The 20,246-nt window shown below is 41.6% G+C and overlaps 1 protein-coding gene across 3 annotated transcripts in view; it reads left to right on the top strand.

Annotated features, from left to right (window-relative positions):
• LOC109864554 (protein FAM13B) overlaps positions 1-20,246 on the top strand; it is a 74,475-nt gene that overhangs the window by 32,312 nt on the left and 21,917 nt on the right. For all 3 annotated transcript variants that reach the window (XM_020452404.2, XM_020452403.2, XM_020452405.2), the window contains exon 7: positions 11,097-11,230. In XM_020452404.2, coding sequence (XP_020307993.1) covers positions 11,097-11,230 — 134 coding nt within the window. The remainder of the gene's footprint in view (positions 1-11,096; positions 11,231-20,246) is intronic.

Here is a 20,246-nt window from a genome sequence, read left to right as displayed (position 1 = left end):
TACGGAAACATAAATGGTATCGTATATCTGTCATGATACAACGGGATGCGTAAGATAGCGAGCAGCATTGGTTCCGGGAGGGGACATTTGGCTTGCCTGTAACTTGGCAAAGAGAGGTTGGCACTTTGTTCTCTTAAAGGAAAAATTCACCCAAAACCACTTATTCCTATAATTTACAGTGTTACATAACACTATGTGAGAACAATTTATTTTGTCAACAAAAGTTTTGTATATTAAGGTTGGTAGCAAAATGTGTGAATCGTTGTGGAAGTCTGTTACAGCTAAAGTTAACTACAAAACCCGCAATGCTCTCTCTATGGACTGGCTGGCTAGCTAGGTAACTTGCTAGCAAACGTAGCTGCACACAATAATACCAAAGTCATTATCAGCATGTGAAGTAGCTAAGTATCTTTAATATCGCCTAAACAAACTGCACTGTCAATTTAGGAGTCAATCTCACCATGTTCAACCTGCAACTTGATGTGCCCCAGCGTGGAGTTTGACATTCGCAATGGCACCATGCAATGCACCCTGGACTGAGCGGCAGACAAATGGGAGAAATGTGTTATACCCTCTGTTAAATGACCAATTTCCAGAGGTACTCGTATCGCAAAAAATATCATCAGTGGCTTATGAAATCTGACTTGTATGATGTTTTCGTAATCTAAAAGTTGCATTCCTTTTAACTTTGTGTAGTGAGACCGGCTTTATCTCAATGCTACGTCATACTGGCCAAATTTCTGCCTGCTGAACTGCAATATCTGAGACCAAAATTAATTGACCCAGGGAATCTATAGAACATTGCTCAGAGATCCACAAAAACTATCATTCAAAATGGGTGACTCTTTAATTGAACACGTATGGACTCATAACTTAATCGAGCGTCTGACCAATTACACAAGACCTTAGTTCTGGGTTAACCAAGATTACATAATATGAACGCATGGCTTCCTCCTTGTTTAAGATATACAGTGCCTTCAGAAGGTATTCACACCCATTGACTTTTTTTCAATTTTTTTTTGTTACAGCCTGAATTTAAAGTTAATTCAATTTAGATTTGTTTTTTTGTCACTGGCCTACAGACAATACCACATAATGTCGAAGTGTTATTATGTTTTTAGAGAAGTTTACAAATAAATAAAAAGCTGAAATGTCTTGAGTCAATAAGTATTCAACCCTTTTTGTTATGGCAAGCCTAAGTAAGTTCTGGAGTAAAAATGTGCTTAAGTCACAAGTTGCATGGACTCCTCCTGTGTTCAATAATAGTCACTACAAAGATACAGGCGTCCTTCCTAACTCGGTTGCTGGAGAGGAAGGAAACCGCTCAGGGATTTCACCATGGTGACTTTAAAATAGTTTGTTTTCTCCTATCACAGCCATTAAACTCTGAGGATGGATCAACAACATTGTAGTTACTCAACAATACTAACCTAATTGACAGAGCGAAAAGAAGGGAGCCTGTTTGCAACAAGGCACTAGTAATACTGCAAAACGTGGCCAAACAAATAACTTTTTGTCCTGAATACAAAGTGTTATGTTTGGGCCAAATCCTATACAACATATTACGGAGTACCACTCTCCATATTGTCATGCATAGTGGTGGCTGCGTCATGTTATGTGTATGTTTGTATTCACTATGGACTGGTGAGTTTTTTTTCAGGATTAAAAAATAAGCGGAAATGCGCTAAGCACAGGAGAGAACCTGGTTGTCTGATTTCCACCAGACACTAGGAGATTAAAACCTAAAAGGCCAAATCTACAGTAGATTTGCTAAAGACAGTGAATGTTCCTGAGTGGCTGAGTTAGTTTTGAAAATCCATGGCAACACCTTAAAATGGTTGTCTAGCAATGATCAACAACCAATTTGACTGCGCTTGAATAATGGGCAAATGTTGCACAAACCAGGTGTGGAAAGCTCTTAGAGACTTACCCAGAAAGACTCATAGCTGTAACCGCTGCCAAAGGTGCTTCTACAAAGTATTTACTCAGGGGTGTGAATACTTATGGAATTGAGATTTCTGTATTTCATTTTCAATAAATGTGCAAACATTTTTAACAACAGTTTTCACTTTTGTCATTATGGGGTATTGTGTGTAGACAGGTGAGAAAATACAGTTAATCCATTTAGAATTTAGGTTATATCACAAAAAAATGTGTAGTAAGTCAAGGGGTATGAATACTTTCTGAAGGCACTGTAGATGTAAACATTGATTAGCCTATGACTTAATATTTTGGATAAATGTTCCATGTGTTTGAGAAAAATATTCTGAACTTTTGAGGAACAATCCACAGAAAATGAGTAGAATCAAACCTTTCTACATCTGAATTTGACATGGGAAATGGTTCTAGGTAATTGTCAATGCGTAATAATCATTGTCCGCACCCTGCGGTTTATGAAAAGCTTGTGGAGATGATACAGAAAGTTCCATGGTCTCAGCTGTCAGGCCCTTGTGTTGTAAAATGTGAAGGTTACTTTGACTCCCCATTCATCTGCTAGAGACCTTTTTTAAGTGTGAGCTCTTTCTGCTCAGATATCTTCAGTATATTTAACCTTTGGAGAAGTGCTCAATGTTCTGGGCTTTGTTGATGTGGATAAATGTGTCCGTTAATCCGTTAGAACAGTGTGAGAATCCTCTCCCCTGGGCTCTTTCCGTTGCTATACTACAGACAGCGGACAGACACCGCTGCCATGACAACACACAACCATTACTCATAACCATCTGCATACACAATGAGGGACAAGACCCTGAAATGCAATCAGTGGTGTCAGTGAGCTGTTGCCATGGCAATGTGACATTGCAGCAGCAGATGCGGTTGGCGAGCGGGGGGAGAGAGAGTAACTCAGCGTTTATGGGTTCTGAAACATCTCAGACTAGGAGGGGGGAATGTGTTGTCTTATGCTGTGTTTACACTGGCAGCTGAATTCTGAACTTTTTTGGCCAATCACATCAGATCTTTTTCAGAGCTGATCTGATTAATCAAGACCTTTAGTGAAAGAAAAGAGCCAAATTGGGCTGCCTCTGTAAATGCAGGCAAAGAGAGAGACAGAATATCTATTAGGAATCATTCCTATTCTGTTAGGTTACCCCACCGAGTCTCTCTCTCCTTGCAATTATAACATTAAACATAGGGCACGGAACAATTTTCAGCCAAGGTGATGAATGGTGTGATCTATCTTTAGATCTTTATGGAACATCTTGTACAATGTAATATACCTCCCACCATATTAGCAGCAGGCTCTTCACTTACTGCACCGACTGCAGTGTCAACGTCTAACGCTAGGTACATTTCAAGGGATGTCAACACCACTGATTCAATAGGACCAATTCAAGGAACAGCCAGCCTGGCTGAAAATGTACAGCAGCAACCACTAATTGGTAATTGTAACAGATGTCTTGGTGTTTATAGTCTCTCTGTGTGTACACTGTACATAGAAAACATCTGAGCCCACATGACCTGTCCTGCATAAGAGATGCTTGCTTTGTTTGCAGACTGTATAGAGTACTAGTCAAATGTTTGGACACATCTACTCATTCAAAGTTTTTTTTATTTTGACTATTTTCTGCATTGTAGAATAATAATGAAGATATTAAAACCATAAACTAACACATGGAATCATGTAGTAACCAAATATTGTATATTTTAGTTTCTTCAAAGCAGCCATCTTTTGCCTTTGACTGCTTTGCACACACTTGGCATTCGCTCAACCAGCTTCACATGGAATTATTTTCCAAAAGTCTTGAAAGAATTCCCACATATGCTGAGCACTTGTTGCCTGCTCTTCCTTCACTCTGCAGTCCTACTCATCCCAAACCATCTCAATTGGTTTAAGGTCGGGTGATTGTGTAGGCCAGGTCATCTGATGCAGCACTCCTTCACTCTCCTCCTTGGTCAAATAGCCCTTACACAGTCTGGAGATGTTGGGTCATTGTCCTGTTGAAAAACAAATGATAGTCCCACTAAGCGCAAACCAGATGGGATGGCGTATCGCTGCAGAATGCTGTGGTAGCCATGCTGGTTAAGTGTACCTTGAATTCTAAATAAATCACTGAGTGTCACCAGCAAAGCACCATCACACCACCTCCTCCATGCTTCACAGTGGGAACCACACATGCGGAGCTCATCCGTTCACCTACTTTGTGTATGACAAAGACAGAGTGGTTGGAGCTAAAAATCTCAAATTTGGACTCATCAGACCAAAGGACAGATTTCCACTGGTCTAATGTCCAGTGCTTATGTTTCTTGGCCCAAGAAAGTCTCTTCTTCGTGTCCTTATGTAGTGGCTTCTTTGCAGCAATTTTCCAATGAAGGCCTGATTCACGCAGTCTCCTCCAGTTGATATTGAGATGTCTGTTACTTGAACTCTGTGAAGCATTTATTTGGGCTGCAATATGAGGTGCAGTTAACTCAAATGAACTTATCCTCTGCAGCAGAGGTAACTCTGGGTTTTCCTTTCCTGTGGCAGTCCTCATGAGAGCCAGTTTCATCCTGACTAGTTGCATCACCACCTGGTATGGCAACTGCGCAGCATCTGACCGTAATACCCTGACTACACCGGTCGCGTCGCAAAATACATTCAGGAATCTGTTATTCAATTATTGCACCCACACTGCTCGCATGTGTCAACGAGCATCTGTGTTGCCAAAGGCTAAAATAGAAGTCATTCCTATTTCTGACGCAGATCGCGCTGCAAGTCCTGCCTCTCCCATCTCTTCATTGGTTTAGAAGCAGGTACCCACGTGCCATCTCCTCATTGGTTATACCCACGTGGGTGATTGAAAGACTAACTGTGTTGCCGGTTGTCCTGGTAATACTATGAAAGTTTAGATGCCAATCACCATATAAGTTCAAAGATGAAAAAGCCTGGAAAGAGGATAGATGATTAGAAACGATTTGGTTGACGGATTTATGTATGGCTTAATTCTCGGAGTAGAGGTCCTTGTGTATTTTAGGTAAATTAACAACCTAGTGTTTATATCCCAGGACAAATTAGCTAGCAACAGTACGCTAGCTAAATAGGACAAATTAGCTAGCATGTGCAAGCTAACTAGCTAAATTGCCATAAATGTTTAAAGCTTTTCGACCTGTCCCCAAATGAATGTCATTGGTTCAGAGTTTGATTTGATATTTTAACCTGTGTGTCGTGATCGTGTTTGGTGTAGAGGGACAAATTAAATTTATGCACGATGGCGCACACGCGCAGCCGGTTTGGGTCCTGTGTGAAGCGCTACACAGGGTCGTGCATTACATCCCTGGGGCCAAGCTTCCTGTATACTGCTGAACAATAGACCTATATACTGCTGAACAATTAATGAAATGGTCACCCGGTCTATTTGCATTGTCCTCCCAACAGCTACTCGCTGTTTATTATCTATGAATAATCACTTTACCCCTACCTACATGTACAAATTTACCTCGACTAACCTGTACCCCCGCACATTTACCCCCTGTATATACTCTATCCTCATTATTGTTAATAATATTTTTGTTTTTATTTTTTACTTGAGTTTATTTAGTAAATATTTTCTTAACCAACAAGAAAATAGAGTTATGGGCTGGTAAGAATTTCACAGTAAGGTCTATACCGCCTGTTCGGCGCATGGGACAAATACAATTAGATTTTAGAGCAGGGGAGTATAGGAGGAGGAATTTTCTGCATATGCATTGTTATTTCGAAAGCTCATTATTTGTATTTATTTTATACCTTTGTTGCCCATCTTTATCAAGGGATCCAATCATTCCGGACCCCACTGTAAAGGGCTGTCCCCGAAAATAACAACAATCAATTCTTGGTTGACTGAAAAGTTGTCTGTACTTTCGACCAATGTCTATATATGGAAAAATCCACATATAGACATACCCTATGTGTTTTAATAAAATCAACTAAATTAATTGAGCTTGTCTGATGCTTTAAACTTACTGTTTGAGATAAGACTCATGACTCAACCTGACCCAAGCATTCTCCTCCCGCTCCTGCTGGGTTTTTCAGATTCTGCCATTACTCTCCTGAAGTTGCCGGTAATAGGCTATACGAGGAATCAGCAATGCCAATTTATCTTACCATTTCTACCAATCTGAGTGCCAGTTATGGTTTTCATATGTACATTTTCATGGAACAGTTTCATTTATAATAATGTCTTCCTATCTCAATCTTTGTCATGTGGTTAATAAAAATTGTATCTAAATTGAAATGATACAAACCTAAAGTAACTTCTATTGCCAACTATGTAAAAATGGCCTACATGAAGCCAACAAATAAAAGTAGAAAATATCCTGAAGGAAAAAATATATATACACTGCTCAAAAAAATAAAGGGAACACTTAAACAACACAATGTAACTCCAAGTCAATCACACTTCTGTGAAATCAAACTGTCCACTTAGGAAGCAACACTGATTGACAATAAATTTCACATGCTGTTGTGCAAATGGAATAGACAACAGGTGGAAATTATAGGCAATTAGCAAGACACTCCCAATAAAGGAGTGGTTCTGCAGGTGGTGACTACAGACCACTTCTCAGATCCTATGCTTCCTGGCTGATGTTTTGGTCACTTTTGAATGCTGGCGGTGCTTTCACTCTAGTGGTAGCATGAGACGGAGTCTACAACCCACACAAGTGGCTCAGGTAGTGCAGCTCATCCAGGATGGGACATCAATGCGAGCTGTGGCAAGAAGGTTTGCTGTGTCTGTCAGCGTAGTGTCCAGAGCATGGAGGCGCTACCAGGAGACAGGCCAGTACATCAGGAGACGTGGAGGAGGCCGTAGGAGGGCAACAACCCAGCAGCAGGACCGCTACAGAAAATAAATTGTAGACCTCCAAGAGTCTGGTTCATCCTTGGGAGCAATTTCCAAACGCCAATAGTACGCAAGTATAAACACCAAGGGACCACGCAGCCGTCATCCCGCTCAGGAAGGAAACGCGTTCTGTCTCTTAGAGATGAATGTACTTTGGTGTAAAAAGTGCAAATCAATCCCAGAACAGCAAATGACCTTGTGAAGATGCTGGAGGAAACTGGCACAAAAGTATCTATATCCACAGGAGTCCTATATCGACATAACCTGAAAGGCCGCTCAACAAGGAAGAAGCCACTGCTCCAAAACCTCCACAAAAACGACGGTTTGCAACTGCACATGGGGACAAAGATCGTACTTTTTGGAGAAATGTCCTCTGGTCCGATGAAACATAAATTGAACTGCCATAATGACCATCGTTGTGTTTGGAATAAAAGGGGGGTGCTTGCAAGCCGAAGGATACCACCCCAATCGTGAAGCACGGGGTGGCAAGCATCATGTTGTGGGGGTGCTTTGCTGCATGAGGGTCTGGTGCACTTCACAAAATAGATGGCATCATGAGGAAAGAAAATTGTGGATATATTGAAGCAACATTTCAAGACATCAGTCAGGAAGTCAAAGCTTGGTCATAAATGGGTCTTCCAAGTGGACAATGACCCCAAGCATACTTCCAAAGTTGTGGCAAAATGGCTTAAGGACAACAAAGTCAAGGTATTGGAGTGGCCATCACAAAGCCCTGACCTCAATCTTATAGAAGATTTGTGGGCAGAACTGAAAATGTTTGTGCGAGTAAGAAGGCCTACAAACCTGACTCAGTTACACCAACTTTGTCAAGAGAAATGGGTCAAAATTCAGGGAACTTATTGTGGGAAGCTTGTGGATGGCCTAGTTGAAACATTTGACCCAAGTTAAACAATTTCAAGGCAATGCTACCAAATACTAATTGACTGTATGTAAACTTCTGACCCACTGGGAATGTGATGAAAGAAATACTGAAAGCTGAAATAAATCATTATCTCTCTAATTATTCTGACATTTCACATTCTTAAAATAAAGTGGTGGTTCTAACTGACCTAAGACCGGGGATTTTTACTAGGATTAAATGTCAGGAATTGTGAAAAACTGAGTTTAATGTATTTGGCTAAGGTGTATGTAAACTTCTGACTTCAACTGTATACAGTCTTAATTAATTTCTACTTTGATTTGTGTGTGTTGTGTAATTTGTTAGATATTACTGCACTGTCGGAGCTAGAAGCACAAGCATTTCGCTACACCCACAATAACATCTGGTAATCACGTGTATGTGACCAATAAGATTAGATTTGTGCAAAGGATGATAAGCAGTGCTTGACTTGGGCAGGAGCTCTCCTGAGCTGAGTTCCGGCACCTCAAATGTTCTACTGCTTGAGCTCCCGTTCCTCTTTACAGAATATTAGCTAAAAAGTATTGTGGAGCTCCTGCACCTAATATAAACAACACTTAAATATAAAAAATGACCAGCACCCAAAATGAGTACCGGAACCTATTTCAGTCCAAGTCGAGCACTGACCAGAAGTAATCAGGTAGGCCTATTTTATGATGTTTCCACTGGATCAGAGCTTGACATTTTTCCCTTTCACGCTGAGTGGTTATCGTAAGGGAGAGCGCTGTAAAGGTTTTTCAAATGGCCTACATTGAGGAACTATTGTAATTCTCAATTGATGTAAAAACAGAATTTGTTTGAATGCGGTTTGAGGTGAAAAAAACGTTACTTTGACAAGCTCCACAGCTCATTAGTGGTGGTGTATTAAAGTTATCAGATCCCCAAATGGGCACATTTAAATGCCTACATTTGCGCACAGGCCAGGTCGCCTATATACATCTGAGTAATCAGGTGCACATCCTTACGTAACCTTGACAGGAGTGCACCAAACAATAGACTACATTTTAATTGACTAAACTAGTAAATGGTATGAAATAAACCAAAATGTGTTTCTCACAAGTGTAGCATAGGTTGTGCACTCTGCAAACAATGTCCACTCCGACAATGAGAACGGTAAGACTGGAATAATATATTGATGCATTAACATAAATTATCATAACCAAACAAACATTGTAGATTAGAAATGACAGAAATTAACAGTAAATGTACTACTGGTGATATGTAATGGGGAAGTGATAGACTAAAAATCAAAAGCATACAATTCACACAATGAAGTTCTGAAACAATGAATGTGCACAAATTGGTGGGAGAGAAGTGCATTGAGCTTCTTGGGCGCTGCATGGTCAAGCCGACGTCTCCATTGGCCGTGTTGCATTTACGATGACATGGCTCTGCAGAAGTCAGGGCATTCATACTTGCGCATTACAGAGCTGTTTGTTGTGAGGGGAGTTGTCAAGGAAGTGAGTTTGTGTTTCTACAGGATCTACCGCCCCCCAATCGTGTCAATAAGGAGCTATACAGAGCCCTCCGCATTGTTACAACATATGGGAGGTGCATGGCGATGCGGTACTGAGCTCAATTTGGCCTCTCAACAATTGTCACCCCTTCCATATGGAGCCTCCGACCACATTTTTGGATAAAGCATAAATCGGCTTTGTCTGGTTCTCTACAATGGATTAGTTCATTAAGAGGTTGAATGTATGTGTGTATACGTGCGTGCGTACGCCCGTACACCTATCTTAGTGAACTAATCTGTGTGTGTGTGTGTATATATATAACATACAGTGGGGCAAAAAAGTATTTTGTCAGCCACCAATTGTGCAAGTTCTCCCACTTAAAAAGATGAGGCCTGTAATTTTCATCATAGGTACACTTCAACTATGACAGACAAAATGAGGGGGAAAAATCCAGAAAATCACATTGTAGCAATTTTAATGAATTTATTTGCAAATTATGGTGGAAAATAAGTATAGGTAGGCAATTAAGGTCACAGTTATGAAAACTTAGGACACTAAAGAGGCCTTTCTACTGACTCTGAAAAACAGAAAAAGAAAGATGCCCAGGGTCCCTGCTCATCGGCATGAATGTGCCTTAGGCATGCTGCAAGGAGGCATGAGGACTGCAGATGTGGCCAGGGAAATAAATTGTAATGTTCGTACTGTGAGACGCCTGAGACCGTGCTACAGGGAGACAGGACGGACAGCTGATCATCCTCGCAGTGGCAGACCACGTGTAACAACACCTGCACAGGATCTGTATATCACACCTGTGGGACAGGTACAGGATGGCAACAACAACTGCCCGAGTTACACCAGGAAGCACAATCCCTCCATCAGTGCTCAGACTGTCTACAATAGGCAGAGAGAGGCTGAACCGAGGGCTTGTATGTAGGCCTGTTGTAAGGCAGGTTCACACCAGACCTCACCGGCAACAACGTCGCCTATGGGCACAAACCCACCGTCACTGGACCAGACAGGACTGGCAAAAAGTGCTTTTCACTGACGAGTTGCGGTTTTGTCTCACCAGGGGTGATGATCGGATTGGATGAGCGTTACACCGAGGCCTGTACTCTGGAACGGGATCGATTTGGAGGTGGAGGGTCCGTCATGGTCTGGGGCAGTGTGTCACAGCATCATTGGACTGAGCTTGTTGTCATTGCAGGAAATCTCAATGCTGTGCGTTACAGGGAAGACACACTCCTCCCTCATGTGGTACCCTTCCTGCAGGCTCATCCTGACATGACCCTCCAGCCTGACAATGCCACCAACCATTTCCTGCAAGACAGGAATGTCCGTGTTCTGCCATGGCCAGCGAAGAGCCTGGATCTCAATCCCATTGAGCAAGTCTGGGACCTGTTGGATCGGAGGGTGAGGGCTAGGGCCATTCCCCCCCAGAAATGTCTGAGAACTTGCAGGTGCCTTGGTGGAAGAGTGGGGCAAAATCTGGTGTAGTCCATGGGGAGGAGATGCACTGCAGTACTTAATGCAGCTGGTGGCCACACCAGATACTGACTGTTACTTTAGATTTTGACCCCCCCCTTTGTTCAGGGACACATTATTCTATTTCTGTTAGTCACATGTTTGTGGAACTTGTTCAGATTGTCTGTGTGTGTGTATATATATATATATATATATATGTGTATCTGTTTTTCTTTCTTTATTTGCTACTGCTCGACAAAAAAAAACTAGGTCGACCGAACAATCAACCAGTCGACTAATTGGGGTCAGCCCCTAACCCTGTATTACAGAATGTTGTCTGGGTGCACAGTTTGTGATGGTATAGCTCACTCAGTGTCCTGTCAGAGGTGTCATGTATGATCATACTTAAACATCCTAGCCTACTTCTAAAATGTCCCCTGACCCTTCACTCTCCCTTTGCAGATCACTGAGCTCCTGGACGATGAGAAATTAGAGGCATGTGAGGAGCTGCCCCAGGACGGCGAGGGCGAGGAAGGCCCCCCTTCCGCCTCCGAATCCCCCCAACACAGTAACGCGCAGGTCACTCCCTCTTCAAGGTAAGATAAGTTGATGATTGACTTTATGATCCTCATGGGGTCATTTGGTTTGCTGCTCTGGGTATATCAACAGTTACTTTACATTAGCGCCAGGGCTCTACTTTTTTTATATCTTTTTTTCCAGTGCCAAGTCAGGACAACTGACATGGTAGCAAATTATTCAAAATAAAATATTTAATCGAACATATCCAGGGAATGTATGTCACATTCCAACCAAGCTGCCTGCTCCACCACAGCTATGTTCTTGTATCTGGGTTAAGCCATAAAGATCTCTTATAGTATAATGTCATTGGGTCAGCTCAGCTCCCACATGAGGGTATTACATAATTGGAATCACAATTTCCACAAAATGCTGAGTGAAACGGCTTATTTATTATTACATATCAAATTTTATTGGACACATACACACATTTAGCAGATGTTATTAAGGGTGTAGCGAAATGCTTGTGTTCCTAGGTCCAACAGTGCAGTAGTATCTAACAATTCACAACAATACACACCAATCTAAAAGTAAAAGAATGGAGTTAAGAAATATATAAATATTAGGATGAGCAATGTTGGAGTGGCATTGACTAAAATGCAGTAGAATAGAATACAGTATATACATATGAAATGGGTAAAGCAGTATGTAAACATTATTAAAGTGACTGATGTTCCATTGTTAAAGTGACCAGTGATTCCATGTCTCAGTATACAGGGCAGCATTCTCTAAAGTGCAGGATTGCGTAACCGGGTGGTAGCCGACTAGTGATAGCAATCATGGTGGGAAATGTTCAGGGCTCTACGCTGAATTTTTTTACAAGGAGTAAATAATTTGACATTTAGGATTTAAAAAAAATATTTAAGTCTTTTAATGATAAGAAATTACTTCAAGTTAATGAATAAATGTTTTAGGGAAGACAAATTTCTGCTGCCACTTTAAGGGGCGGGCCGTTACCATGGTAGAGTGGCACGCCGTCTCTGTCAGACATGCGAATCACTGTTTCTTCCGTAGCAGCAGACATTTGAAGCAAACCCAACTAATATTGAAAAACAACAAAACGATGTAACTAGCCAACTCGACCAACTTTTACATCTGGGCTTTGACTTTATTTTATTTTTTACTATTCCCAAATGTTTTGGTTGTTGAAATAGACATTCTTACCTAACAATGCCTAAATCTACCTGCATTTGGCGGGTGTTCATTTCCCACCGTGATCGTAACAATTTTTCATTCGGGTGACTCCACGTGGGCTCCTGACCCCAAGTTTCTACACACTGAGCAAAATAGTGTATTAGATCATAACGTTTTTTCTCATTCAATGTACTGAGCAAAATGGTGCTAGTTCAGGACCAGGTAGCCATTGTAAAAGCTGTGCTGATCTCCACTCTACCAAACGGATGAGTGTCTCCCTTCAAAAGTCCGGAGGTCTAGACATGAAAGATAATCTAAGTCTTTCTGTTGATCTCATCTCCTCCTCGCCTCTATTTGTGTAGTTCCAGTGCACCTGCACCCACTTTGATCTCAGCAGAGTGCCAACAGGGCTATTGAGAGCTCCACCACAGAGCCACCATACAGCAGCTAAATGTCAGACAGGTCTGGTATGACCGGCTGCTTAAATCGTATTAATGGAGAACAATTTCAGAGGAGCGAGTCTGTCATTCCTTTACACAATTGTGTCTGTTTTTATGGCCACACTCCTCCACATTCTGAGCATACTGTTCAACACAGACATTACAGGAAGCTACACCAACCCCTCTTTTACGCTACTGCTACTCTGTCCATGTGCATAGTTACTTTAACCATATCTGCATGTACATACTACCTCAATCAGCCTGACTAACCGGTGTCTGTCTGTAGCCTCGCTACTTTTATAGCCTCGCTACTGTCTTTTTACTGTTTTTATTTCTTTATTTACCTAACCTTTTTGCACTATTGGTTAAATGCTTACTTATAGGCTCTAAGGTCTACACGTTGTATTCAGAGCACGTGACAAATAAACTTTGATTAGATTATAAGAGCATGAAGAACAATAGGGATTTAAGAGTGACTCATTGTACTCCTGGATTGTTTCAAGAAGTACACGAGGCTGTAAAGATTCACTAGTGCAAAGTAAACAAAATCCTTAACATAAAGATCCAAGTCAGCCTCCAATTTAGAGCATGTTTTATTTTTTTACCTTTATTTAACTAGGCAAGTCAGTTAAGAACAAATTCTTATTTTCAATGACAGCCTAGGAACAGTGGGTTAACTGCCTGTTCAGGGACAGAACGACACATTTGTACCTTGTCAGCTCAGGGGTTTGAACTTGCAACCTTCCGGTTTCTAGTCCAACGCGCTAACCACTAGGCTACCCTGCCGCCCCATAGGTCTCTAGATGTTCTGCTTTTGCTTAGGAACTTTTTCCCCCTAGATTGTTGGTGGTGTAGCTTCCTGTTTAAATCGAAAGCCTCTATCAAAGTGGGTTTGGGTGGCTCTGCCTCGCCCACTTGCCCTGTATTTAACCCTTTACATAGCACATTTTGTGCACTGATAAACATCTACATTGGAACGCAGTGGCTACAGGGTTTGCAACTAACTTTTTTCATCACCCAGTACTGTGCCGAAGTGCAATTTCGTTATTGGTTTATTTCGGAGACCGATAAATACAAACTATATTACGAAACCCTTTTTGCATCTTAATGTAAACAAACACCCATTACATTATTAATAATTATAATTTATTAATTGAACATGATAACCACATGCATATACAATATATTGGAGAGAAGAATGTTATTGTGAACTGATTACTGAATAAACTTAGACATTCCATTAGACCACCAGCTGCCCCATTTAAACACAACACAACACAACAAAATACAATAAAGAATGCATGTGTTCCCCAGCCTGACAATGCCAAAATCTAACAGCCATTCAGATTTTTTTACCAGCCCAAATATTTTTTGTTGTTGCTAAAAAATCACACCAACAAAATGCAATAAAACAGATGAGCATGCTTTGTAATGTTTCTAAAACAATACATGTAGTACTAGTAAGAAGTAATGTGGTATATTGTTTAATTTCATTTTCTGTGACTTGAGTCTTTTAACCAAAATATCACAGCATTCTGTAATTTAAACAAACTTTTATGCCTTTGCGCATCACTTCTAAAAATGAATCTTGTCACTCTGCTCTTCACGTGCGCACACACAGCGCCATGACAGGCAGTGTTTCGAGGCAGAAATACATTGCACATTTTACAGTGTGCATTCGGTTTAGGTCAGGGAGATACAGCCATATTCGCAAGAATACCATAATAGCTAGCCATAGCCTACAGACAATGCAAATGCCACAGCAACTCCCGGCACACGAAACCTCCGCTCCGGGCCGGCAGGCCGCAAACAGGCTGGGAAAAGTAAAATGTGCATTCTAGTAGGCCTATTTGCCCAACATTGGAATGATATTCTAATATTATACATTTATATTAACTGAAATAATTACAAATGCGATGCCTAGCCAGCAATATCATAGGTTGTCCAGGTTTCAAACAATCTTACCTTGCTTTTAATAGCCTAAAATCCGACCATAGAAAAATAGCTATGATTTTCTGATATGCCATTTAAACCAACATTTCATATTCTAACGTCCAAAGGCCGTAAGGCACAATCCTATTGTTGCATCTTTAGATATTCCCTCTTTCTAAGTTTCTACCATTAGGCTGTATGTCCATCATCTATGTCCATGTCCAAAAACTGCTCACATCAGGTGCGAGTTTGCGAATGGTGTTCTCCCGTAATAGCATTTTGGAACATTCACGCATATGGCTGAGATGAGGGAACATACACTAAAATAACACATCCTAGATCTGAATGAATGAAATATTCTTATTAAATACTTTTTTCTTTACATAGTTGAATGAGCTGACAACAAAATCACACGTGAAATGATCAATGGAAATCAAATTTATCAACCCATGGAGGTCTGGATTTGGAGTCACACAAAATTAAAGTGGAAAACCACACTACAGGCTGATCCAACTTTGATGTAATGTCCTTAAAACAAGTTAGGCTCAGTAGTGTGTGGCTCAGTAGTGTGTGTGGCCTCCACGTGCCTGTATGACCTCCCTACAACGCCTGGGCATGCTCCTGATGAGGTGGCGGATGGTCTCCTGAGGGATACCCTCCCAGACCTGGACTAAAGCATCTGCCAACTCCTGGACAGTCTGTGGTGCAACGTGGCGTTGGTGGATAGAGCGAGACATTGATGTCCCAGATGTGCTCAATTGGATTCAGGTCTGGGGAACGGACAGGCCAGTCCATAGCATCAATGCCTTCCTCTTGCAGGAACTGCTGACACTCCAGCCACATGAGGTCTAGCATTGTCTTGCATTAGGAGGAACCCAGGGCCAACCGCACCAGCATATGGTCTCACAAGGGATCTGAGGATGTCATCTCGGTACCTAATGGTAGTCAGGCTACCTCTGGTGAGCACATGGAGGGCTGTGCGGCCCCCCAAAGAAATGCCACCCCACACCATGACTGACCCACCTCCAAACCGGTCATGCTGGAGGATGTTGCAGGCAGCAGAACGTTCTCCACGGCGTCTCCAGACTGTCACGTCTGTCACATGTGCTCAGTGTGAACCTGCTTTCATCTGTAAAGAGCACAGGGCGCCAGTGGCAAATTTGCCAGTCTTGGTGTTCTCTGGCAAATGCCAAACGTCCTGCACGGTGTTGGGCTGTAAGCACAACCCCCACCTGTGGACGTCGGACCCTCATACCACCCTCATGGATTCTGTTTCTGACCGTTTGAGCAGACCCATGCACATTTGTGGCCTGCTGGAGGTCATTTTGCAGGGCTCTGGCAGTGCTCCTCCTGCTCCTCCTTGCACAAAGGCGGAGGTAGCGGTCCTGCTGCTGGGTTGTTGCCCTCCTACGGCCTCCTCCACGTCTCCTGATGTACTGGCCCGTCTCCTGGTAGCGCTTCCATGCTCTGGACACTACGCTGACAGACACAGCAAACCTTCTTGCCACAGCTCGCATTGATGTTCCATCCTGGATGAGCTTCACTACCTGAGCCACTTGTGTGGGTTGTAGACTCCGTCTCATGCTACCACTAGAGTGAAAGCACCGCCAGCATTCAAGTGACCAAAACATCAGCCAGGAAGCATAGGAACTGAGAAGTGGTCTGTGGTCACCACCTGCAGAACCCCTCCTTTATTGGGGGTGTCTTGCTAATTGCCTATAATTTCCACCTGTTGTCTATTCCATTTGCACAACAGCATGTGAAATTTATTGTCAATCAGTGTTGCTTCCTAAGTGGACAGTTTGATTTCACAGAAGTGTGATTGACTTGGAGTTACATTGTGTTGTTTAAGTGTTCCCTTTATTTTTTTGAGCAGTGTATTTGTGTACTTGTAATGTGAAATATTCATAGTGTATTAACTTTTAAGCTAAATGTTGTGATCGGTTTCATCCTCGTCTTTACGTTTAAACATTTTAGTATGGAACCACTGTTGTATGCATTTGATATTTTCCCACAACTTTCCCAACATCCCAGACATATTTTTTGGCTGTACAGTAACATGCTGCAGTATACATGAAGTCAGAACTCTGGCAATGCGCTTCCCAGCGCTGTATGGGTTTTGACTGACAGTCATTCTGAACTTGAGCACCTTGCAAAACAAGTAGTTGACCCCTCCCTCCTGCTAATTTGGCAGCTTTTGCACATTTCATTTCTGAGTGAGGGAAATACTTTAAATGAAGAGGACTCAAAGTATTTTTTAAGTGAGACGTTGAGGATTATAATAAGTACTGCGTTGATGTCGTACAAGCAAGCCAAACACCCTTTAGTCCAAATTTCCATAGAATAAAACTGTCATATACATTGTCAATGTTTATGATCACTATGTTTGATGTACTGTTACATGCTATCATACCCTGGGTTATGTTTGTTTATTGTGAATAAAATTTGCTGTGTCACACGCACCTGAATGCGCTCATGACTCCTTTCTATGCGCATCAAAATTACTATCGGTTGATGCCCACCTGACCCAGATTGAGATTTAGAATGGACCGTTTTGGGATTTTGTAAACAACACATTTTTTTGATGGCGGGGATGCAGGGTTGTGTTCCAACCAAAACGACTACAAGTGTGCTTGCTCTAGCTCATCAACGGCGCAGGAGAAGGAGAACTAGGAGTAAAAGTGCATTGAAATTACTTAGGAACTGTGCACACTTTGGAGAGGTGTGTGTGTGTGTGTGTGTGTGGCCACTTTGAGATCCCAGTTAGTCCTTTCACTCAAACCCTTATAATTTCTTATGTTGCACCTATCCCATATTTCCCATGAATGTTCTTAGAATTTTACTGAATGTATCCAGATTATTTTCAGATGTTGGTATCAACAAATGTGGCAATAAGTACAGTAAATTGCACATAAAATCAACAGTGTAATGTTTGGATTCAGTTGTCAGGTGAACTGTAGTCCTCACGTATTGGTCTAATAATTTTCCATATTCCATATATGCTTTTCATATTTTTTCTGTAAGAAACATTTAAATTTAGCCCTATCCATATAGGCCCATTCTCACCAGTGTAAAGGGTTAAGGTGATTAAACCCATTAATCCCTAATCCACACAAACAGACAGCCACATGCACCATGGCAGGGGGAAATAGTCTACATGGCTAGAAAGGCTTGAGACAGTGACACACCGCACATACAGTGAGCTCTAAAAGTATTGGGACTGTGAAAGTTTTGTCTCTACTCCAGCACTTTGGATTTGAAATTATACAATAACTACGAGGTTAAAGTACAGACTGTCAGTTTTAATTTGAAGGGAATTTTCATCCATATTGGGTGAACTGTTTAGGAAGCACTTTTGGTACATAGTCCCCCCTATTTTTGGGTACCTAAAGTATTGGGACAAATTCACTTGTGTATTAAAGTAGTCAAAAGCTTAGTTTGGTCCCATATTCCTAGCATGCAATGATTACATCAAGCTTGTGACTACAAACTTGTTGGATGCATTTGCTGTTTGCTTTGGTTGTTTCCGATTTATTTTTGCCCAATTTTAAATGAATGGTAAATAATGTATTGTTATTTTGGAGTCACTTTTTTATTGTAAATAAATAAGAATGGAATGTTTCTAAACACAATGTGAAGAGCCAGAGAGCAACGGAGATCAGTTCAGAGCGCAGAGCCACGCGCCTGCACATTTGTTGATATTCTTTGCTAGTTAGCGAGTTACTAGCCCACTTATAAGTATAAGTCAGCAATGGGGAGTTAGTGCTTCCTACAAGAACATAAAATGTGTAGGCTACATTTCAAGCTGTCTTTGAAAAGCCAGTCAGGTAAAAAGCTACGGTCTTAATTAAAGGGGCAGTGTTGTATTTTGAGACAGGCTTGAATATTGTCATTCTCTGTATGCTAACAATAATAAATTGTATTTTGTAAAGTGGTTTCTTGCATCATACAATACAATTTACAGTCACCTATTTGGCCCATGGTGTTATAAATCAAGTAAAAAATTAATTAATGTCAAGCCCTTCATAATGTTAAAACGTTTAAGAGTCTCATGCAACGTAGGCCTGCATTGAACACCACATATAGGCTATATCATAGAAATCAAAAGCTATTTCCATGTGAAAATGTTATGGGATTTGCTCCATTGGTTTTGTTGGTAGGCCCACATTATGTTCAAATAGCCACAATAGCCTATTAGCTACTGTCTAAAACTGTAAGGGAACACAATTATCACGTGTATGCTCACAAGACCAAACATTTGCTCAATGCCCCAAAATATTTGAGAGAACATTACATATAAGTGAATCTTTCCCAATACTTTTGGTCCCCTAAAATGGTTGGACTAAGTACAGAAAGTCTGCACTTTAACCTCATAGTCATTGTATAATTTGAACTCCATAGTGCTAAAGTACAGAGCCAAAACAACAACATATGTCACTGTCCCAATACATTTGGATCTCACTGTATTTGTTACCAGTCTTTACTGGTTGTTTCCCAAACCATACACACAATAGACTTGATTTGGACCCACATAGGAGTTGAAAAACAACCATGACACTAGTGGGTTGGCACTTGCTTCTGGGCTATTGTTTTCCCATGGACCCTACTGCTGCAGTGTTTAATACTTTTTATGGTATGCCAAACAAGGACCGAGAAGGCCCTTTTCGGCTAACTTGACCTCTCACTCTGTGCCTCCGGATTCTGAATCATGTCACCAAGGAGTCAGACATGAACTGTGGGGGTGTATGTACAGTGCTTTGGGAAAATATTCAGACCCCTTGAATTTTTCCACAATTTGTTATGTTCTGAAATTGATTAAATCGTTTTTTCCCACCTCATCAATCTACACACAATACCCTAATGACAAAGCAAAACCTTTAAATTTTTTTTTTATTTTTAGCTAATTTATTTAAAAAAATAAAAACACAATGTACTTAAGTTCTCAGACCTTTTACTCAGTACTTTGTTGAAGCACTTTTGGCAGCGATTACAGCCTCCAGTCTTCTTGGGCACACCTGTATTTGGGGAGTTTCTCACATTCTTCTCTGCAGATCCTCTCAAGCTCTGTCAGGTTGGATGGGGTGCATCGCTGCACGGCTATTTTCAGGTCCCTCCAGAGATGTTTGATCGGGTTCAAGTCCGGGCTCTGGCTGGGCCACTCAAGGACATTCAGAGACTTGTCCGGAAGCAACTCCTGCGTTGTCTTGGCTGTGTACTTTGGGTCATTGCCCTGTTGAAAAGTGAATCTTCACCTCAGTCTGAGGTCCTGAGCACTCTGGAGCAGATTTCACCAAGGATTTCTCTGTAATTTGCTCCGTTCGTCTTTCCCTCGATCCTGACTGGTCTTCCAGTCACTGCCGCTGAAAAACATCCCCATGGCATGATGCTGCCACCCCCATGCTTCGCTATAGGGATGGTGCCAGATTTCCACCAGACGTGGCGCTTGGCATTCAGGCCAAAGAGTTCAATCTTGGTTTCATCAGACCAGAGGATCCTGTTTCTCATGGTCAGAGTCATTCAGGTGCCTTTT

This window comes from Oncorhynchus kisutch, linkage group LG19 (assembly GCF_002021735.2).
Source record: "Oncorhynchus kisutch isolate 150728-3 linkage group LG19, Okis_V2, whole genome shotgun sequence".
Lineage (NCBI taxonomy): Eukaryota > Metazoa > Chordata > Actinopteri > Salmoniformes > Salmonidae > Oncorhynchus > Oncorhynchus kisutch.
Note: the sequence above shows the minus strand (reverse complement) of the source record. Positions and strands in the feature narration are given on the sequence as shown.